Source organism: Aedes albopictus, chromosome 1, assembly GCF_035046485.1.
Source record: "Aedes albopictus strain Foshan chromosome 1, AalbF5, whole genome shotgun sequence".
NCBI lineage: Eukaryota > Metazoa > Arthropoda > Insecta > Diptera > Culicidae > Aedes > Aedes albopictus.
In genome coordinates, this window is record NC_085136.1 from 329,138,625 (window position 1) to 329,162,971 (window position 24,347).

General features: G+C 42.1%; 1 protein-coding gene across 1 annotated transcript; it reads left to right on the forward strand.

The window, feature by feature from the left end:
- The first annotated feature begins 4,860 nt into the window (after positions 1 to 4,860).
- Positions 4,861 to 23,097, forward strand: LOC115264211 (tubulin beta chain). The gene is made up of 6 exons (XM_029867710.2): positions 4,861 to 5,295; positions 20,978 to 21,212; positions 21,275 to 21,504; positions 21,579 to 21,746; positions 21,917 to 22,181; positions 22,400 to 23,097. The coding sequence occupies exons 1-6, from the start codon at positions 5,239 to 5,241 to the stop codon at positions 22,789 to 22,791; spliced, it is 1,347 nt and encodes a 448-aa protein (XP_029723570.2). The 5' UTR covers positions 4,861 to 5,238; the 3' UTR covers positions 22,792 to 23,097.
- The last annotated feature ends 1,250 nt before the right edge of the window (positions 23,098 to 24,347 follow it).

Below are 24,347 nucleotides of genomic sequence, written 5' to 3' on the forward strand. Positions count from 1 at the left end.
GGCATCGAGCGGCTACCTTCTACCAAAGCTGTGGCACCACCAATGAACTGGGAACAGGATTTATAGTGTTGGGCAAGATGCGACAACGTGTGATCGGGTGGCAGCCGATCAACGCAAGGATGTGCATGTTGAGAGTTAAGGGCCGTTTCTTCAACTACAGCATCATCAACGTCCACTGCCCACACGAAGGGAGACCCGATGACGAGAAAGAAGCGTTCTACGCGCAGTTAGAGCAAACATACGATGGTTGCTCGCCGCGTGACGTGAAAATCGTTGTCGGCGACATGAACGCGCAGGTAGGAAGGGAGGAAATGTACAGACCGGTAATCGGGCGAAACAGCCTGCACGCCGTATCGAATGATAACGGCCAGCGATGCGTAAACTTTGCAGCCTCCCGTGGTATGGTAGTCCGAAGCACCTTCTTTCCCCGCAAAGATATCCACAAAGCCACCTGGAGATCACCCGACCACCAAACAGAAAACCAAATCGACCACGTTCTAATCGACGGTAAATTCTTCTCGGATATAACCAACGTCCGCACATACCGCAGTGCGAATATAGATTCGGATCACTACTTAGTCGCTGTATGCATGCGCTCAAAACTTTCGACAGTTATCACCACGCGTCGAAGTCGAACGCCGCGGCTCAACATCGAGCAACTTCGTAACGTAGAAGTGGCTCAAGACTACGCGCAGCAGTTAGCAGTGGCCCTACCAACGGAAGAGCAGCTTGGCGCAGCTACACTTGAAGATGGCTGGAGGGACATCCGATCCGCCATAGGTAGTACCTCGGCTACAGCACTAGGCTTCGCGACTCCGAATCACAGAAACGACTGGTACGACGGCGAATGTGATCAGTTGAAAAACGAGAAGAATGCAGCATGGGCGAGAATGCTGCAACACCGTACGAGAGCGAATGAGGCACGTTACAAACAGGCGCGGAACAGGCAGAACTCAGTCTTCCGGATGAAGAAGCGCCAGCAGGAAGAACGAGATCGCGAAGCGATGGAAGAGCTGTACCGCGCTAAGGACACACGAAAGTTCTACGAGAAGCTGAACCGCTCGCGCAGAGGCTTTGTGCCACAAGCCGACATGTGCCGAGATAATCACGGGAATATTCTCACGAGCGAGCGTGAGGTGGTCGAGAGGTGGCGGCAGCATTACGATGAGCACCTCAATGGCGACGTTGCAAGTACCGAAGGTGGCGTGGTAACAGATCTAGGAGTATGTGCACAGGACGAAAGACTTCCGGCCCCTGACCTTCAAGAGATTGAGGAGGAGGTTGGCCGGTTGAAAAACAACAAAGCCGCTGGAGCAGATCAGCTACCAAGCGAGCTTCTAAAATACGGTGGAGAAGCACTGGTAAGAGCACTACACTGGGTCATTACCAAGATTTGGGAGGAGGAAGTATTACCGGAGGAATGGATGGAAGGTATCATGTGTCCCATCTACAAAAAGGGCGACAAGTTGGATTGCGGGAACTACCGCGCGATCACACTACTGAGCGCTGCCTACAAGATACTCTCTCAAATTTTATGCCGCCGTCTATCACCGATTGCAAGAGAGTTCGTGGGGCAATATCAGGCTGGATTTATGGGCGAACGCGCTACAACGGACCAGATGTTCGCCATCCGCCAGGTGTTGCAGAAATGCCGCGAATACAACGTGCCCACACACCACTTGTTCATCGATTTCAAATCGGCGTATGATACAATCGATCGAGAACAGCTATGGCAGATTATGCACGAATACGGATTCCCGGATAAACTGATACGGTTGATCAAGGCGACGATGGATCGAGTGATGTGCGTAGTTCGAGTATCAGGGACACTCTCGAGTCCCTTCGAATCTCGCAGAGGGTTACGGCAAGGTGATGGTCTTTCGTGCTTGCTGTTCAACATTGCTTTGGAGGGTGTAATAAGAAGAGCGGGGATAAACACGAGTGGGACGATTTTCACGAAGTCCGTTCAGCTGCTTGGTTTCGCCGATGATATTGATATTATTGCTCGTAAATTTGAGACGATGGCGGAAACGTACATCCGACTAAAGAGGGAAGCCAGGCGAATCGGATTAGTCATTAATGTGTCGAAGACAAAGTACATGATGGCAAAGGGCTCCAGGGAGGAATCACCGCGCCCGCCACCCCGAATTTATATCGACGGTGATGAAATCGAGGCGGTTGAAGAATTCGTGTACTTGGGCTCACTGGTGACCGACGACAACGACACCAGCAGAGAAATTCAGAGGCGCATTGTGGCAGGAAATCGTGCCTACTTTGGACTCCGCAGAACTCTACGATCGAATAAAGTTCGCCGTAACACGAAGTTAACCATCTACAAAACGTTGATTAGACCGGTCGTCCTCTATGGGCACGAAACATGGACCCTACGTGCAGAGGACCAACGCGCCCTTGGAGTTTTCGAACGGAAGGTGTTGCGTACCATCTACGGCGGAGTGCAGATGGAAGACGGGACCTGGAGAAGGCGAATGAACCACGAGCTGCATCAGCTGCTGGGAGAACCAACCATCGTCCACACCGCGAAAATCGGGAGGCTACGGTGGGCGGGTCATGTCATCAGGATGTCGGATAGCAACCCGACTAAAATGGTTCTCGAGAGTCATCCGACCGGTACAAGACGACGTGGAGCGCAGCGAGCTAGGTGGGTCGACCAAGTGGAGGACGATCTGCGGACCCTACGCAGAGTGCGGAACTGGAGACAAACAGCCATGGACCGAGTGGAATGGAGGCGGCTACTATGTACAGCAGAGGCCACCCCGGCCTTAGCCTGACCGGTAAGGTAAGTAAGCCTTATGGAAATCTTAAGGTTATTTGGCTGAGTGTAGAGTAATCAATCTAATATTCGTTTCCTTTCGTATGCCTCGTGCGCATCCGATAGATGTTCGTCGGTGTGCTTTGTGGCGCATGCGATCAGTGTATCCAGCGTTACCAGATCTACGGAAATTTCCGTAGATCTACGGAATTGCGCAAATTTTACGGAACTACGGATCCGTAGAATAAATCTACAGAAAACTCGGTTTTTATACGGAAACCTACGGAAAGCTACGGGAAATCTACGGATTTTCAACCTGAATCTACGGAATAAAAATTCTGAAATTCTTCCCCCCGCTCATCAATTTTCATCTACGGAAGCACTCACGAAAAAATCTGACATCACTGAGTGTATCTCCGGCCATACGAACGTACAGTTGTACATTTCAGTCCGCTTCGCAGCGCGCGTGTTTGGGTACGGCCAGAGTGGACGCGTCACTCGACGTCACGCGACGCGACGCGGATTTCCCATACGATTTGACAGCTCCTTATTATTGATTGTTATTGTATTTTTTACGAATAATCAGACTTTGGCGACGAAATTGAACTCGCCCTAATATGGTACTAACCTAACATTTATGACACATTTTCGCCTTCTTTCCCCGATTCAGGCGAAACCAGCTGATTTTGTTATGAAAACATAAACAGCTGATAGCCGAGAACAATAAGGATGAACGTAAACATCGGTGAACCAGCTGGTTTTGTTGTGTAAACATGACCAGCTGGTGGACCAAGAACAAAAGACCTTGATGGTAAACATTGAGACGGCCGGCGAAAACTGTCACATTATCGGGCGAGTTGCAAAAACCCTGCGACTGAGATTGACAGCGAAATCGAAAGCGAAATGGACTTATCCACGGTCTTCTTTTTCCTTTGGATTGCTTCTTATTTTCTTCTGTAACTGCGGGCAATGTTTACAAAAAATGACATATTCATGAACATCCAGCGACCGAAAGTTCACTGGATGTTCACCGGATCTCGCCGGATGCAAGATGTGAGCAATGATTTTAGTAAACACGGCCCGCAGTTACCGTTTCACAGCATGCTGTCAGTGGGCGTGTGACGTCATCGTGGATAAGTTCATATGAGTACGACGAAATTTATCACAGCAAAGTCTAAGTAGAGTCCCTATAATTAGAGTCTGGCGGACTGTCACTTTCGACCTGAGACAAGACTCGCGAAGACGGTCTTGTTTTTCAACAGTTTGTTATTTTTTTCTTCTTCCTTTCTGTGTTGACATTATATTTTGGGCTGGTGGTTCAAACACGTACGTGACCGCATCATCTTACATGCAGTGTGAATGAATCCCACTCACGCACAAAATTATGTTTAGGTGAATTTTAGCGTCGCCAAGCAAAGAAAGCATTGGAATATTTTGTTTTATTTATTTTACAATTTACAATATTTTTGACAGCACAACAGAAGAAAATGTTGTTCGGAGTGAATTTTGCTATCATAATTTATCTTGGATAGCAATACTTTCATCGTTTTAGGTAACGTAATCAAACGGGCTACAACTGACAGCTGCATTTGAGCTACACTTGACGTTGCGTTTTTTCCTCTTCGCGAGTCTCGTCTCAGGTTGGCACCATTTTTCAAAACTGCGTCCAGAAAGCATCAAGAAGTTGATCAAAACTAAAAACAGTGCTGTAATGGTTCATTACGCAACGCAAATCAGTGCTGTAATGATCCATTACAGCACTGCTAATTTGGTGTCGGAAAGTAGGCCGTTTCCTGGCAAAATTGCGTGAGGTAAAACAATAGAGGCAATAAACTATAGAGGAAGAATGTCGCTGGCATCGGCGCCGCAACATCTCTTGCTGGCGAAGATAGGGAGGGATATAAGTGTCAAAGCGAAATATGCAATTTGACAGATAGATACCCGGGATGTTTGCGAACGAGAACAAAGGGAACAGCAGCGACATTCGTCCTCTATAGTTTATTAACTCTATTGATAAAACAGCCTATTACGATGAGAAATTGCAAAAATAAATTACCGAAGTCGGTACTTTGTTTTCAGTGTGATATTTAGTCGTACGGGATTTTCAGCTTCAGATTACTGGTGTCGCCCCCTCCAAGTGGATAGAAAAAAAAGTGTTCAAAATTTTGACTACTTTCTGTACCACCCATACCACCCTGCCGAAAGCTCATGCTCAACACAAACCCGCCTTTTACCAACACCATCGAGAAACGACTCGAAGAAACACGCACTTCTGGAAGAAATTCCATTCTTCGTTGTAAAGCCAACTGAACTGGACCAGCAAGCGGCAGCTGAACGGTGGTGGTGTGAAAAGTTGTGAAAAATCAGAGAGAATCGATCGGTCACGACGAAAACAAGTGTTTGTTTAGTGCAAAGCCAGTGAAAATCATTGATTAAAAAGTTCAAAGTATCGTTCCTGTAGTTCCAACATGAGAGAAATCGTGCATCTGCAAGTGGGTCAATGCGGAAACCAGATTGGATCCAAGGTAAAGTGAAACCCTCCCAATTTGGGAATGATGTCGCAGCAAGCATGGGAACTGTTTCGTGGCTGTTTTTACCGTTTTCTCCGCTTGCTCTTGCGAAACCCCATGACTACTTTGTTACGTCGAACGGTACACTCAAGGTTCGGGGGGAAGATTTAGGAAAATCATATGACATCATAGATATTCAAGCAAAAACATTAATTTCAATCAATCCAATTACGATTATTGACGACCTTCGACAGACATTTCATATTCCAACCTCACTTTTCGCTGGTTGGGTTTATTTTTCTCTGGTTTCTCTTCTCGCCTGATGCCACGGAGCCGGAGCTTTGCCCTCCCGGGCTGGGATTGAAGGAGGCGGCATCTGCCGATGAACGAATGAGAATCAAAACAAACGTCGTAGAAAGTCGTCGTTTTGTGGGCGAGGGGAAGAGGGCAACAAGCGAAGATCAATGACGTCACCTCTGTGTGGGCCAGCTTCTTGTTCACTGTGGCCGCTGAGAGAAAGAGGGCGGACAGCTGTCAAAACGTGCGGAGAGCTTTCGTACAGTGGTGGTGCGAATTTTTGTTCGTTCGGTCATTTGTAATTTTTATGCAATGAGTTGAAAAAACCTAATTGAATTCACTGAACTCTTGTATCTAAGATTTATGAATGTTTTTGTAATTTGTAATTTATTAATCGTACGTAAGCCGGTCAGTTTTACAACTTTGTATCAGGTTAAGGAAAGTTAAACAACACAATTGTGTAACAAAGTTTACAAAGGAAAATTAATCGTTTATCATAATTTCACATGTTTTTCTTTATTCTATGGCATAACACTAAGTATGCGCATACAAATTCGATGTTTTTGTTAAAGAAAGATGCCACGAAAGGCTATTTTAACTACAAAAAAAGGCTATTTTAACTACAAAAAAAAATTCACGACTTAACTAATGACATAATTATCTTCATGGAATGAAATAAAAATAGTTTCCTAACAGATTTACTATTTATTAGCGTAGTCAAACGTTGAAAAGAACGGAAACATGTAAGTAAACCTTTAATTTGATGCAATATGAATGATGCACATCTATGCACATATGCGCACCGCTGGGCATATGGCGTGCAAAAAAACGAGTAATTTTCCAATGTAATCGTTACTTGCATCCCAATCTCGAATCATGGAGGCGTAGAAGTTCATAGTTTTTGGAACCAACTTGTCTCTAATTGTAATGGATTTGTAGAAAAGTGGTTCGGAAAATGATTTTTACGGATTATCAAATAAAGAATCTTGTGCTTTGAACGCTTTTATCAAGAAAAATGTTGAAATAAAGTTCTCCAAATGCCTGTGGCCTTGGATAATAATTTGTGCATAGAGAATAAGATTTTGTTCTACTGTTTTAAGCAAAAGTAACAAAAAATATTTTTAAAGACAAAAAGATGTCATGGGCGGGATAGGGTTAACCCTCAAGTGATCGCGCTGCTGTATTTTGTACAACACGTTGAAATAATCTCACTTTTCGTATTCAGCATTTGCGTGGTGCTGGCGGTGGTGGCCAACCGCGCGGATTTCGCGGATCCTTCAAATTTGGTCGCGATTTTCGCGGATTTGTCTGAATTTAGTCGCGCATTTCGTGAATGGCTATCTGTATGGCTTTGAACAATTTAAAACCGCGTCGCAGTCGCATTCCAGCAAATATACCTAGATGTAATTTATTTTAAAGCTGTTTTAAATTGCTCTCAATTTCAGCTTTCTTTGCAGCTTCTGTCAAACGTTATCTTTTGCAGCTGCAAAATAATAAGCTTATCCAATTACTATTTGAATACAATTAATTGGAAGTTACAACTTCTCGAAAAAGTCTTAAGTTTTTTTTTTAAATTGAATGACATCAGATATTACGAATTTTTGCGAAGAAAAGGTCGCGCTATTTTATTGAATTATTATTATTTCTTTATTACAGAGATTTTCAGCCGTAGGCTGGTTCATCTCTTATTTTATTAACCCTCGAGCGATCGCGCTGTTGTATTTTGTACAACACGATGAAAAAATCTCGCTTTTTGTTCTCAACATTAGCGTGGTGCTGACGCAGCTAGGCAACCGCGCGAGTTACGGAAGGTTAAAACAATCTTATGGCTACAAAGGATAAACAATATGAAGAGTTAAGTACTATCTTTACAATTACTTGAGATGGTAGTTTTCTGAAAACATTTTCCTTATAACTCGAAAATTCGGCCAACATTAAGTTTTTTGTTCTGTATCTATAGGCTCATTTCTAGGATATCTTGTAATATCGGGCTTCTTGGCCCAAACTGTTTTAAAAACTTGGCTCTAAGATATTTCAATTTTAAATAAAATAAGTTATAGCGAACAGATGATTTTTCAAATTTGAATTCGTGCGATTTTGTTGAACTTCATCGATTTCGTAAAAACATAGGCGATCTTAGCTTGATTTTTTTTTATCTTTATTATCTAGACTTTTAGCCCGAAGTCGAATCGTCTTCGATCATAGCTTTACTTGTAAACTCTTCATGTCAGTTTATCGAATTTTCATCATTCAGTTCAATTTTGTAAATTCAGTAACAATAGAAGCTTTTGACAAATTTGATATCCAAACTATCGATTGAATTAACTCTTTATAATAATTTATAATGTCTTTCTATATTATATGGGGATTACAAAATATGAGTAAAACCATTTTGATTTCGGGATTCAGTAATGATTTTTTCCCAAAACTTCTAATTTTTGAATGTTGAAAGAATCCAATCAACAGAATTATTTCCAAAACTCACTTTTCATTTCTATTTCCCAATAAGTTTATGATTAAAAACCACACTTCGATAAACGTAGAAGTTAGGGCCTCTACAGCCACAGTTGTAAAGCCTTGATTATTCAGCATGAACATGACAGGTGTGATTCCCGGTCAGTCCTGGAACTTTTCATAATGGAAATTTCCTTGATTTCCTTGGGCATAGAGTAACTTTGTGCCTGCCACACGATGCACACCGTGCGGTTCTTCAGATTTGTGCCCTTGAAAATTCGAGGCGTTGCTTCGTCATATCTAAGAATAAGAATAAGATCCTTAGAATACAATGTTGGCCATTGACCTTTCAGTTTACTTGAATTTTTCCGAGCACATATAGAAATTAATCTGAAAAGGCTACTAGTTGGTTGTCTTATTTTTCTAATAGCCTGATCAAATTAAGCCAAATTATCGTGCTACTTGTTTCTGGAGCAAGGTATGGTTGTTCCTTGGCCCTGAGCCTTTCTACGGGATCTCAGAGTGCTCTGTAAAAACAAAACTAAACAAATTATGGTCAGTCAAATCAAGTCCAACTGGAATGCACTTCCCATATGAACCAATCCAAAAGGCTCGTCACTATAAACCCCAAGAAAACCCAACAACTATTAAGGTGCCATTAGACTGTTTGTCATTATACCCAATATTTGCCATTGAAGTCAAACATTCATCCAAGGTTGCCATGGTTCACGTTGTTTTGGTCATTTGTTGGGCTTGTTTGACCAAATATTTGTCATGTCTAATGGGACCTTCAGGTTTCAATAAAAGGGATCTCAATATCTGCACCGGTCTAATAACTGGTCATTGACCCTGCAAATACCATCTACGTAGCAATCCAAACCTCAAATTATCGCTTCTGTGACCTACCCTCGGATGCATAAATGTCACATGTTACAATAGAAAAACACGAAACAAACACATCTGAAGTTCTAAAATAAACTTTGACTATTGTCGCATTTGATTGACGTCAACGCAATTCAACTATCCAAATACATAAAAATCCATATGTTGACAGAAAATTTCAAAAATACGTATGAAAATATGACGTTTGACATAAAAACCTACAAAATGTCGAAATGTAACATGTGACATTTATGCGCCCGACGGCAGTGACGAGGAGAGATAAACATCAAAACACATCCTCTGCTATTACAGTTAACTTACCCATCGTTCAAAGTTCTCGGCAAGCCCATCTTGGACCTGCTAACATATGGATCTTATCCTCCAAGAACGTGGTTGGCATTATAAAGCTAGTTTCACTAGAATGGGAGAATCACACTGTAACTCAGGATCTCCATTCATAAATAATAGTTGGTCTGAAAATCAGTCTATACCAAGGTATCTCATCTCAGTGATAAACATATTACTGATATAACTTGCAAACTTCTTAGCAAAAGGGTATATCACAAGAATCCTAAAATCTGGACGCAATGATCTTTACCCGACAAACTAGGGAGATGATTGTTCGTTAATCTTTGGAAACCTCAATGCACTTTCTATAAAATTCAATTAAATTCACAAACAGATTAACGAAAAATTTGGTATTAATAAAAAAAATCAATCAAAAATGTTCAGTATATAAGGTATGCGCACAGCAAAATCTGGCCAAAGAAAATCAAGCAGTAATAATTCATTCCAACTTATTCCCAAACCAAAAGCAATTCATCGTAAAAAAGCATAAATTTACTTTAAATCAACATCAAGACATTGCTGATTTGACTTGTTATATCCGTCATCTCGAGTTTTGAGCTTGAGTCCTTCCGTAAAGTTTTGCACAGTACCTTCGACCGCATGCCAAGACATTTCTACCACCTTTGTGTCAAAATCAATCTTATTTTTCGATGAAAGCTGTCGTTCTTGACATTTTTTGAAGGTTCCAATTCACGGTTACTCAATATTTTTCAATTGGGTTGAGTTTTGAAGTGTATGAGATTTTACGTTTTTTGGAAAAATGCAGTACAATTTCTACATAGTTTTCTGCATACAAACGCAAGCATTCTCCGCCAAAAACAGGGGACAAAAATCAATTCAAATCAATACACAATATCTAAGCTTTTGAATAAGGGGTGTCAGCAATTTTTCCCGACATTTCCCGTAGTGAAAAAGATGATTTGCTGTACATGTATTTCTAAAAGTTCGGTTTTTCAAACCACAAATTCATATTGTTGACCAAACTATGTATTTCTTGCCAAACTTCGATTTTTTCTTGCTCTTAAGTTGATCTGCAACCTTTCCAGGTTGTAATGATGTATAGAACCGAATACTTGAAAGCTAACTTAGGTCTGCGGGGACGGTCGCTTTAATGTACATTGTCAGATTTTCAGCACGTTTGTGCAAAAACTTTTCGAGGACTTCTTGTTCCCTTGACTCTATTTTAAATACAATGTCAAAATATATCCCGAAGTAAATATTTTTCGATTCCTTACACAATAAGCTTTCATTTGCGCCAGAGATTGCCACGATTCGTTGAAAATAGAGAAATTTCTATCCAAAATGCGGTGGCTAGATTTTGCTGTGTGCATACCTTAGTTTAAAATGTCGTATGTATAGGCTTTCCCACTTTACATTACTGTCTTTGAAAACTTTAGAGGGTTAACGAAACTATTCTTAAATACATGACATTATCTGGTGTAATCTGAAATTTGAATATTTATGTTCATGTCGCGGATTTGTTTTCCAAGTCGCGTATTTCGCGGATAATATTTTGGAAATTTTGTAACAGCCCTGTCAATATTAACTTCTTTTCTCGATCAGCCTAGATAGCTGTGTAGTGTCGGTAGCGATTGTCTCGATTGGCTAAGAACAACACTACGGACCGCCTGTTCCGGTGGTAAGAGTCCACCAACAGGTGACCCCTAATTCATGGTGTGATGCGGCTTCATGCTTACCGTACCTAGGAATGAATGGCTAGGGGGGTCTAATAAAAACCTAACCGCAAACGGAGCCTGTGGAGCACCAGGGCGCCCTCCACAGTATGTTGCCCTTACTGCGCTAACCGGAGCAATGGTGCAGTGGACCTTGTGTTTCTCCGAGACAATCGGCTGCCCTTCTTTAGTCTCACTTGAGGCTAAATAAGGGCGGGATTATGAAGATGTTGTTAATTAGTTTAAATTTTCACCTATATGGTTTCGCATTATGCGATTTACACAGTGTATTCTGTATATCCTCGCCTTTGGCGTTTTCCAATCGATACCGATCTGGTTTTGTTGCTGCTGTTCTTTGTTGTGCTGTTGTTGCGAAGAGTTTAATCTTGCCTAGTTTGGGTAGTGGCTACGGTTAGGATAGCTCAGATCAATCTTCAGCATAAAAGAACAGCATCAATCAATCTTTGCAGACTTATGCAAAATGGTTCAGCCCAAGTGACCTTGGTCCAAAAACCTTACTTCCGTAAGGGGAATTTCTGTCTAGGAAACCTTGTGAACCCGGTGTTTGCTACTTTCAGTAAACATGAAATGGCAAACTCACGTGTCATGCCACGAGCCTGTGTGCTTGTCAACAACGCAATAGTTGCTACACTCATCTCTGAACTAACCACCAGAGATGTATGTGCTATCACAATTGATGTATCTGTTGGAAACAGGAAATACGTCTATTGTTCGGTTTATTTACCGCATGATGAACCATCCCCTACGGATGCTTTCAAACAAGTCATCGCATACTGTACTTCAAAAGGCCTTCCGCTAATTGTTGGCAGTGATGCCAATGCTCACCATATCATCTGGGGCAGCTCAGACATTAACTTGAGAGGCTCCAGTTTGATGGAGTACTTAAGTAGTACAGACCTTGCATTACTTAACATAGGCAACCGCCCAACCTTCATGGTATCTGCTAGAGAGGAAGTGTTAGACAAAACGCTTTGCTCTAGTAGAATTAGTCACGAGCTGACCAATTGGCATGTGTCAGATGAAGAATCTTTATCTGACCATCGCTACATCTTTTTTTGAACATTAAAATGTTACTTCGCAAACATTGCGTTTCAGGAATCCCCGGTCAACAAACTGGGATCTTTTTACTGATTTGGTTGCGGCCAAATTTCATAGATACTCACCATCCATTGACACTCCAAGTGATTTAGATGATGCCGTTGATACTACAACGACCTTCATCATGGAAGCTTTTGAAGAAGCATGCCCTCTACGGTCTGTGAAGATCACAAGAGGAACCCCTTGGTGGAACTCTGATCTGGCGAAACTCAGGAAACAATGTAGAAAGAGTTGGAACAGACGACGTTCGGCTGGTTCGAAGGCTTTCAGGTCGGCTCGCAAGGCCTACAGGAAAGCTCTCCGGTCTGCTGAACGATCCGGCTGGAAAAACCTTTGTACAAATGTTTCCAGTTTGAGTGAAGTCAGTCGGTTAAATAAAATCCTTGCGAAATCTAAGGATTTCCGCGTGAACGAACTTCGTTTGCCAAATGGCGATCTGACTTCCTGTGAAAAGGAAGTGCTGGAATGCTTACTCATCACACACTTCCCTGGATGTGTGGATATTACATCTTCGGATGAACCTGATGTCTTTTCTTGTAGTTACGATTCCCTGGCTTCGGCTCGGAGTATTGTAACTATAGAATCGATTGAGTGGGCACTTAATAGCTTTGCTCCTTTCAAATCTCCTGGGGCAGATGGGATTTATCCTATTTTGCTTCAGAAGGGATTTGATCATTTCAAACATGTTTTGAAAAAAATACTTGTTTGCAGTTTTACTACAGGGTATATTCCCAAGTCCTGGCGGGATATTACTGTGAAGTTTATTCCGAAAGTGGGTCGTGCGTCGTATGAAGAAGCAAAGAGTTTCCGACCTATCAGTTTGACCTCTTTTCTTCTGAAATGCTTAGAACTCATTGTCGATCATCACATCCGTGATGTTCATCTGGCCAACGTGCCTCTTCATGTGAACCAACATGCTTACTAATCTGGAAAGTCCACTGTGACTCTTTTAAACAAAGTTGTTTACGATATCGAGAAGGCATTCGCTCAAAAGCAATCCTGCTTGGGTGTTTTCTTAGATATCGAGGGTGCCTTTGACAACGTGCCTTTCGATGCCATATTGGAAGCCGCACGGGGTCATAGTTTATCTCCAATGATTTCCGATTGGATTTACCAAATGCTCAAAAACCGACATTGCGTCAAGCGGCGATTAGGAAATTGAGTGTTTGTGGATGCCCCCAAGGGGGAGTCTTATCACCACTTTTGTGGAATCTCGTAGCAGATACGCTATTGAGGCAACTCAATAATAGCGGTTTTCCTACTTATGGTTTTGCCGACAACTACCTAACATTGTTAGTCGGTATGTGCATCAGCACCCTTTTCGACCTGATGCAAAACGCTCTTTAGGTAGTTGAGGGTTGGTGTCGCCAATATGGCCTTTCGATAAATCCGAGTAAAACATTGTTGAAGTAGGCAATCGGTAACGGTTGCAACCCTTAGCAGCGCCCTTGGTTACATAGATTGTTAGGAAAATTTCCTAACCAGTTCTTTTGAAGTGCTCAAGCTGTTCAGACGTAAAATAAACGTTTATTGTGAATTCAAGTCTTTTCCTCCGGAGATATCCGTCGTTCCAAATCCTATTCTCAATAAACATCTATTGTTCTTTTCACGGAAAAGCAAAACCTTTGCGTCTCTTTGATTGTGAAATCAATGTGACCTAACAGGTAAAGTACGCTGGAGTCATTCTTGATTCCAAGCTTTCCTGGACACCTCATATTGAGTTCAGAATCAAGAAAGCTTGTATGGCCTTCGGGCAATGCCGGCGAACCTTTGGTACAACTTGGGGTCTAAAACCCAAGTATATGAAATGGATCTACACAACTGTTGTTCAGCCAATATTGGCCTATGGATGTCTTGTGTGGCGGCAAAAGGGCGAAGTGAGAACGGTCCAATCAAAGTTAGGCCATCTCCAAAGGATGTGCTTAATGGCGATGTCTGGAGCGTTCTCTTCAACTCCCACGGCAGCACTCGAAGTTCTCTTTGACTCTTCCCCACTACACATTCATCTCAAACAAGAAGCACTTTCTTGCACTTACCGTCTACGGGTACTCGGTCTACTAGAGGAAACTCCTGTGAACCACACATCAACACACACCTCGTTGTTTCCACTTTTGGTGAATTGGGACAAAATTGTCCTTGCTCCAAGTGATCTTACATTTGCTCGTAATTTTCCATATAGGACATTTTCCACGAAATTCCCTTCCCGGGAAGAGTGGACATCTAGATATGTATCTGGAGAGAAGTATCCCGGGCAGAGTTCAAGTACTGACGATCAATATGTGATATTGGTTTGTTTGAGATAAAAGTACTGAAAATAATAGCAAAAATTTGTTCTTGAACGATCTAACCAATAGCAAAATATGATATTTGAAGATCAATCAAATAGCTCACTGCTATTGGTTAGATCTTACCAAGAGCTAAATGTGCTATGATGATGATGTTCCAGGAGTAAATTTGAGATATTGTTTTCAGTACTTTTACCTCTTATCTCAAACAAACAAATATCACGTTTTGTTGTCCATATCAAAATATGCTATTATTGAGCTTTTTGCCTCTGCTCGGGATTTCAGACGGCATCGTATGTTACACTGATGGCTCCCTTCTCGAAGGACGAGCAGGTGCTGGTGTTTGTTCTCGTGAGCTAAGGCTGCATCAGTCTTGTTCACTTGGTAGTCACTGCACCGTTTTTCAGACCGATATCTTTGCTCTTACGTGCGGAGTGCAATCAGCACTTCAGCAGCACATAATGGCAAAGTTATATACTTCTGTTCAGATAGCCAGGCTGCTATTAAAGCACAGTTTCTTGCAGTGATTCACCTGAGATTATTTTTTTACACTTTTGCTCTGCATTATTCCCAGAGTCTACCGAAAATTGCCCCGAGATTCTGGATACTCCTTTAGGGATTTCTTTAACAGGTACTTCCAGAGTTCTTGCAGGGATTTTTCCACGGGTTCTCTTCAGAATGTTTCCCGGAATAACTTACGAAATTCCTTATAAGAAACACCCCGGAGAAATTTCGAAGGAATCTTGTTGAATGTGCAATTTTCAAGTATGTTTTCAGTAGGGCATTTCGTTCTAGCTTCCCCTATCCCCATTTGACAGACGAACATCGAAATCCAACTCGCGCGCGCGGGATCACCGACGGAGACAGGTAGCCAAAGACGAACGTATATATATATATTAGACTGGGTCAACAAAGTCGATTTTTTGGAACAAAGCTTTTTCGATTCCTTTTAGCGTCCAAAACAACTGTGCAAAATTTGGGAGCGATTGGTTGCTTCCCCGTATTCCGCATTGCGATTGAAATTTGTATGGAATTTAGTATGGGAAAACGTGCTTTTTTGCATTTTTCTCATAAATTGAAATTTTTCGTCTAAAACGATCTAACTAATGACGTTGAAGTATAGTCTAGGATATGCCGAAAAAAACTAGGAGTGGGTAATGTCTGAGACATAACCGCAATGTTGACGTAGGACAAAGGATGGAACGAGATTCCGACTTTTATATTTCCATAATACAATATTTGTTGTTATGATAATACAAATGGAGGACTGATGTGTTGAGTAAAGTTGTTGTGTGATCGCTTTCGCTGAACGCATTCATAACCCAACAAACATTTTTGCAGATAAGAGTAAAACAAATCATTATTAAGCTAACTTTAGCTCAATAAGCTGTTGTTCAGCTAGTTCGGTTACTTGGAAAGATGTTGACTAGTTCAAGGGTTATTTCGTTGGAATATATCCGAAAATTATCCGATTCATATAACTCTTAAGGAATAATTTTCTCTGGTCCTGAAAAGGTCCGTTCAAATAACGGTTGATTTTAGAAAGACAATTGAAAATTATCCACAAATGAATGCGGGAAGCCATCGAAAACTGCCGCCGCCTGCTGCCGAGATTGAGATTCCTGGTTCTATCAGATAGATAGTCGAGAGCCCTCGCTAGGTTGGTGCGCAGGTACGCAGCTGCGGAGGTAACTTCCATTGCCAGGCCCACCGCAGCCGTGATCAGTGGATGAGATTCTTGGTGCTATCACTCGTCGCAGATGACGTGATCCACCTCCACCCTCCCTGACTGATCCAACGAAAATGACGAAAGAAATCAGAGAGAACAGCTTTTATGCCCCTAGATTAGCAGATGTAGCTCCTCCCATTCAGCTGGCTTTCTAGTTTATTTCGATTGCATGACCCGCCCCGCATGCTTCAGACGCTTCAAACGATTTTCAACCAAGAAATGAGAGAAATTTTCATTTAACAAATAAAGTTATCAAAATATAAAAAGATTTAGATCATTTTAATTCGAAAAATGCTAGAATTAAACAAGGGATCGTCCTTAAATTACGGCACATAACAATTAGTCATTTTCAACCCCTCCTCATCCCTATGTCACACGTTTTGCATGGGACCTCTGAAATTTTTGTATGGGTCATCACACTTTGCTGACCCCCCCCCCCCCCCCTTTAAACGTGACGTTATTTCTGGACGCTCCCCAATGTTTCACGAAAAATGATTCTGATAGGACAATGCGTTGCTGAATTCTGGGTGGAACGATTAGTGGCCGGAATTCAATCTTTAATTTTTGGTCCTTTGATTAATTGACGATTTTAGGAACGAAATGGCATGAAAACATTATGTCACGCAATGCGTGTTGGTTTTCTCCTTGTTAAATACAGGATGCCACCGAAAACTGGTACGCCGCTTTCTGCCATGGATGAGATTCCTGGTGCTGTCCGCACGATAGCCGAGAGTTGCGGCTGGGTTGATGTGTCACTGCACAGCTGTGGAAGTGACATCCACCCTGCCTGACTGATCCAACGAAAATGACGAAAGAAATCAGGGGGAACAGCATTTGTGTCCCTAGATTGGCAGATGAAGCTCCTCCCATTCGGCTGGCTTCCCAGTTTATTTCGTTTGCATGTCCCGCCCCGTATGCACCAGACGCTTGAAACGGTTAATCAACCGAAAAATGAATAAAGTAACCAAAATATTGGAAGATTTAGATTATTTTAATTCGAAAAATGGTTAAATTCAACAATGTTTCACAAAAATGGTCTGGATAGGATAAAGCGTTGCTAAATTCCTGGTGGAATCATAAGTGGCCGACATCATTATTGTTGCGGGCCACCAAGCATACCATTTTTCACTTTTCGGTTGCACCACACTTTTACAGAGCGATGGAATGAAATAATTATCTGATTCACAATTCTTGAGGAATAATTTTCTATGGTCCTGAAAAGACCCGTTTGAATATTGGACGATTTCAGACAAAAAATTGACATGAATTTATCATGCCACGCAATGCGTGTTAGATTTCCCCGTGTTGAATGCTGAACGCCGTCGAAAATTGGCCCGCCGCTTGCTGACCTGGATATTCTTCCTGATGCTATCAGCAATGCGCCACCGTCAATCAATCCGTGAAAGGACCGAGCCCCGAGGAAAAGCGACGCAACTCGCACATTGGTTGTGGCGGATCTTTCTTTGGTGGATTTTGCTGCTGCCTCTGCCACCACCGCCGAGCAATCGATGAAAAGTATTCCTTCCTTGGTCTGCCACGTTAGACGGTTAGAAGGCGAATGTGCAACAGCACCCTTGCCGACAACCACCGCCACCGAGCCGACACGGCCGTCAAAGAATAATGAGCGAAAACGCAAACGAAGAAAGTCGGCAGCTCTCGTTCGATGCGTTCACCTCGAGACGACAAAGACAAATGAGGGAAGATGCGAAGAAGCAGTAGCTTTTATATTCGACGGGAGCATCCAAAATGTGCTCGTTCGTGATTGGCTGGAATAAACATGGGTTTACTTTTCCCAATTTTTTAATAGTTTGTTATTGAAAATCAGCAAATGTTAATATGTGACATAATTGGTGTAAAGATTTGCAATCGATTGGAGCCAAAATTTTGAAAAATCAACAAGAAATGGCTGAGTTATTAACGCTCAAAATCTCCACTTCAAACGTAACGCGGCCGATTTCTGAAAATTTAGAATGACACCCGGTATAGAAAAGAGAGACGTAGTCCTACGTCAAAACTTTGCCGGAGATCGCAAAGTGATTCGACACTTGTGAAAAAAGTTATAACGTACAGCTTGCCCGGTGGTGCTTAACCCTCAGAGCCCCAGGACAAACTTTTTATTTTTAATCGGCTGATACTCAGGATCTGTAAAATATAAAAATAAGTGTTCTTCACTATGATCGATGGGAAGAGTTGTACTTCATGCAAGGGTAGTTGTCAAACCGGAAGTCCATGCTTGAACCTGATTTTGCACCGGAAATAAGTGTTCCCTGGTGCTATGTTTGGAAATATGTTCTACAGCTGCCTTTTGGCTACTTTTTCAATAATTAGCTGTTAATTATCGGTAGATCAATCGAAGTGGAACCTACATCTGGCCTTTAATTTCTTAGCGAAGCATGCTTTTACAAATTAGAATCAATTTTGTAAATTGGGGCAGAAACCGGTAAACGCCTAAAAGTATGCAATGATCTAGTAATAATTCGATGGCTAAAAGTATGACCCGTGTTTGAATTTTAGGTGGATTAATCACATGAGTTATGCTTTTAAAATAAGGGCTCAAATATACGAAACAAATTCTTCATAGACACCAAACTTCTAAAATCATCTTTTCAGGTGCAAAATGATTATGATCACGAAATTGGGTCTTAGGGAGTCCTACCGGAAGTACACTCCTGGGACCAAGTTTAGGATGCAACTAATGCTAGAAAGCAGCCTCAGCATTGTGTACTTGCGTTGGCCTACCATTTCAAGTTGTTAAAGATGTCAGAATTATTATAAAATACCAGATTCATAGACGACTCGCCAAAATATTGCACCAGGGAACACTTATTTCCGGTGCAAAAACAGGTTCAAACATGGACTTTCGGTTTGACAACTACTTTTACATGAAGTACAACTCTTCCCATCGATCATAGTGAAAACCGTTTATTTTTATATTTTACAGATCCTGAGTATCAGACGATTAAAAAAATGAAGTTTGTCCAGGGGCTTTGAGGGTTAACATTTAACATGTAAAGGAATAACATCAATAATAAAATCTCAATTTTTGGCCTAAGTTACCAGGCGAATAACTTTTTTTACAAGCGTCGGATCACTTTGCGGTCTTGGGCAAAGTTTTTCAGCATATCTTAGACTATACTTTAACGTCATTGGTTACATGGGATTAGACAAAAGAATTCAACTTATGAGTAAAATGCAAAAAAGTACTATTTCCCATACTAATCTATATATATAAAAATGCAGTGGCATACGTGGGACCGCGCATAACTTGAGAACGAAACGTCAGATTTGGGTCGTCTTTGATTTGTTCTGTTAGTTTTCACCCAAGGAAGGTTTATGAGACAAAAAAACATGAATAAATTAAGATTTTTTGAAAATCGGGTTTTCATACGCTTCGAACGGAGACTTGGACCTGAAACGTCAAATAACGCAGTAGGCAAGACAAAGTTTGCCGGGTACAGCTAGTATCCATACAAATTTCAATCGCAATGCGGAATACGGGGACGCAACCAATCGCTCCCAAATTTTGCACAGTTATTTTGGTCGCTAATATAGATTGAAAAAGATTTGTTCCGGGTTGATACGATCAAATTTAAAGTTTCTCCATACAACGATGACCCACTCTAATATATATATAGGGCTGTACATGGCGGTAGAGAGTGATAACTAACAACTGCGAGTGTGGACAGCGTACGCATCACTAATGGACCATGTAAGAGTTAGATAGTAGGGTAGTGGTATGGAGGAATGTAGTCACTGATCTTCCTTGTACCACGTTGGTATACTCCGGTGTATACTGGAGGTGGTTTTAGATCCAGAATAAAAGCAGTGCTCGGATACTTTTTCAAAACGACGTAGGGTATCGCGCTACTTGGGCGGTGGCTTCTATATTCGTCTGTTTTCCACTATAACTCAGTCAATTTTGAACAAATTGACTTGAAATGTTGTGCACGGGTAGATACTATACCTATCTCACTGCATTCCAAAAATTGTGTCAATTGGTTCAAATTTGACTGAGTTAAAGTGGAAAACAGACGAAAATAGAAGCCACCGCCCAAGTGGCGCGATTCCCTATAATACACGCAAATCCTATGTTGATATGTCGTTTTGAATAAGTATCCGAGAGTGTTAGAATTAACTTGCTTGTTTTGGTTTACCAGCGGATCCGAGAGGGCAAGAGAGAAGGACATTTTCCTTTCTCTTTATCCACTGGAATCACGCTAATAGGAAAGATTTTCCCAGCGACTTCCACAGCCTTCATGCAATAGAACCTGTCCTCAGGTTGGAAAGCATCCACTGAGTTTAATAAGGAGTTTGACGTCAGGTGGGAATATTCCGACTGAGTTGTGATCCTTAAAAACACGCCCGCAGGTGGTGATAGTTCCCACTGAGTATAAAACTCAACAAATCTAAGTGAAATCATACGAGAAACTCCGCAAAGTCTTATTGAAGAAATCTCGACAGCACCTTTAGAGAGAAAAAAAATCTGAGATGAAATGAGACATTTTGGAAGAAAGTTCTAAGAGTAATCCCGAGAGGAAATATGTATTAAGGACAACCAATGAAGAACTCTGAAAACCTCATGGAATCCTGGGAGCAGTTACGGGCTATATTCCGTGCGGAATTCCAAGAGAAATATCGGAAAACTATCGCTATGTGACATTCATGAAGGAACTTTGAATAATTTTGGATGGATCCATCCTCCATGGAAAAAGGAATTTCGGTTTTTTTAATTAGAAACATTCACAATTTCCCCTGGACAAACCTGGAAAACTCAGGGAATTTTATTTTAAGTTATGAGTGGACTCCCTGATGTTGTTCGATTCTCTCAGAATATCTCTGAATAAATATCAATAACTGGGTTAAAAACTTTTATACAAATTGACAGCGTTTGCTTATTCACTCTCGTACAGTTCTGGGAAACCATATCGGACGAACATGGCATCAGCCCGGACGGTATGTACATAGGCAACAACGATCTCCAGTTGGAGCGCATCGAGGTATACTACGAGGAAGCCAACGCATACCGATACGTTCCACGTGCCGTTCTGGTTGATTTGGAACCGGGCACCATGGATTCGATCCGTCAGTCGCCTTACGGAAATTTGTTCCGACCGGACAGTTTCGTCTTCGGTCAATCAGGGGCGGGTGAGTTATATAGTTCATAGAAAATTTGAAACAAACAGGAATAACTCGGTTCGATCCGTTAGGTAACAACTGGGCCAAAGGTCACTACACAGAGGGGGCCGAACTGGTCGACTCCGTTCTGGATGTGGTACGGAAGGAGGCGGAAACCTGCGATTGCCTGCAGGGTTTCCAGCTAGCACATTCCCTCGGCGGTGGCAGCGGATCCGGAATGGGTACACTGCTGGTTTCGAAGATCCGAGAAGAGTATCCGGACAGGATTATCAACTCGTTTTCGGTTTTCCCGTCTCCTAAGGTCAGTGTTGTTGTGATTCATCAGATATTGTCGAACTGTATGCTCATTTTGTTATATTCCCTTAAAACTGAAAGGTTTCGGATACTGTCGTGGAGCCGTACAATGCCGTCTTGTCCATTCACCAGCTCGTGGAAAACACAGATGGGACCTTCTGTATTGATAATGAAGCGTTGTACGATATCTGTTTCCGAACATTGAAACTTAGTTCGCCGACGTACGGTGATCTCAATCATCTCGTTTCGGTAAGTAATGGTACAGGTGGAAGTTAGACATTAAAAGTAGTTTGTAGTTGGATATCTGGGATTGTACATATGGTATACTATATTGGAGTAAAGGCGGAACTCTATAGGTGGTGTGACTCATCGCTGGTTGAGAATGGCGACGATTTATGCAGTCATTTTCCACATTCTAGCTCACCATGTCCGGTGTGACAACGTGTTTCCGATTCCCAGGTCAGCTGAATGCCGATCTTCGTAAACTTGCCGTCAATATGGTTCCTTTTCCGCGGCTGCACTTCTTCATGCCCGGTTTTGCCCCGCTCACAGCCAAGGGCTCCCGGCAATACCGCATGGAGAGCGTCTCCGAGCTGACCGCGCAGATGTTCGATGCGAAGAACATGATGACGGCATGCGATCCCCGGCACGGACGGTACCTGACATGTGCCGCCATCTTCCGAGGTTAGTCATGATAAACTTGGGTTTCCAAGTCCAGAATTCATCGGAAGAAGGCCGTTAGCCATTCCTGGGCTTATAATTCTCATACCTACCCTCCCGTTGTTAATTTGTAACGGCCGTACTCTTACAGGTCATATTAGGAACACCCTAACTGAGCAAAGATATGAGAAGAAGGGTTATCGATAGTTTTACAAAACGTTCTACCAACGAATCAATTTCAGGTCTCGTATCGATGAAGGAAGTCGACCAACAGATGATGAACGTCCAGAGCAAAAACAGCAGCTACTTCGTGGAGTGGATCCCGAACAACGTGAAGGTCGCCGTTTGCGATATTCCGCCTCGTGGGCTCAAAATGTCGGCCACTTTCATCGGTAATTCAACGGCCATTCAGGAGATATTCAAGCGCGTCTCCGAGCAGTTCACTGCCATGTTCCGGCGCAAAGCCTTCCTCCACTGGTACACCGGCGAAGGCATGGACGAAATGGAGTTCACCGAGGCGGAGTCGAATCTGAACGATCTGATCTCCGAGTACCAGCAGTATCAGGAGGCTACGGCTGACGAGTACGCCGATGGTGAGCAAGAATTTAACGACGAGGAAGACCTTCAAGAATAAGGCAATAGTGTTCCTCGAGCATGAGTAACCAAGTAACACGGTTGCACCTTATCATAAATGTGTTCAGCTTGTAACTGTTTATTCCATGTATTAACGATAAATTTTAACACGTAATTTTAAGATACATAACAGGTTTATATAAGACAATCTCTGAGTTAGCTTACGAATAATTATATTGTTTTGAGCATCGGAAGCATAATTACCGTTTATGTTTGAATGTTTCAAAGAAAATATCGACAGTTGTAACAAAGTTTCATTTGTTTCATATAAATCTGTTTAGCGCAATAAATCCCTAAAATGCTTAAAGGAAGCTGCTTTCATTACATTCGAAATCTTCCATTTGATCTATCTTATTGGAGAACACTACTGACTGCCTCCTGATAACGAGCAGCAGCCATCTTGAATTTTGGTGCGCCAGCTTGGATTTTAGGTCGCCGACTTGGATATTTGGTCGTTGTTTTTGGGCTCCGGACATTTTCCCCAAAGCAAATATAACCATTTTTGCATGGTTTTAGAGTCTAAAACTGAAGACCACTTTATCAAGAAGACTTGCAGCACTGCTGAAAATCGGGAGTCACTGTTAGCAGCGCCAGCACGGATGAAGGTGGCACTATTCATGATAGTGATTCATACTTGCACCAATATGTACACTATTACACTTTTATACAACGCTCAACAGGCGGCGGTGCCGTCGGTGACTCTTGCCATTGGTATGGGAAAATAACAGAGATCGCTGTCTTCTTGATAAAGTAGCCTTCGCTAAAAAACTCCATAAAAACCCGCCTTCTTGAATTATGGACTCCCATTTTGGATTTCGAGCCGCCGTCTTGGACTTTCTGGTCACCACTTTTGGACTCCGGACATCGTCCCCATACCAAATATACCCATTTTACATGGTCCTATAACCGTAAATTCCATGAAACAGCCGCCATATTGAATTTCAGGCCACCATCTTGCATTTTCTGGTCATCAATTTCGTTTTTGCTCCTGTTTGACGTTTGCTCACTGTCTCCTCCTACTTAATTTATTCTCCATTCTGATTTCGCTGTCAGTATTTTTATCGCACGGTGAGAAAACTTGTATCGAATACGGCCAAAAAGTGATGGTCCTTATTGGGGTTTATTCAAATATTACGTAACACTGAATTTGCCAATTTTGGACCCCCTCCCTCCCCCACGTAACAACTTTTGTATGGGAAATTTTAAAACTTTGTATGAAGCGTAACGCAGCGCCGGACCCCCTCCCTCCCCCCTTAGCGTTACGTAATATTTGAATGAACCCTTGAAGATACATATTGTTTCCAGACGTACTAATTGCGATATGAATATGTTTTTATTTTTATTATTAAATATCGATCTTTAAAAATGTATGACAATATGTGGTGCGGTATGGTCTTAGACATGGTGCATTCACAGCATCTGTTCAGGTAATCTATTCATGCTCAGTCGAAGATCCGTTAAGCATTTTTGCCTTTCTCGTACACCAAGTGTACTGGAAAGGCTATATCGAGACGGCTACTTTGGAGGTCATACTGAAGCGACCGGTAGAATACAAGT

Coding starts and splice junctions, on each gene's coding strand:
- LOC115264211 (XM_029867710.2), top strand. CDS start 5,239: ATGAGAGAAATCGTGCATCTGCAAGTGGGTCAATGCGGAAACCAGATT. Junction 21,213..21,274: donor CTTCGGTCAATCAGGGGCGG/GTGAGTTATATA, acceptor TCGATCCGTTAG/GTAACAACTGGGCCAAAGGT. Junction 21,505..21,578: donor CGGTTTTCCCGTCTCCTAAG/GTCAGTGTTGTT, acceptor TAAAACTGAAAG/GTTTCGGATACTGTCGTGGA.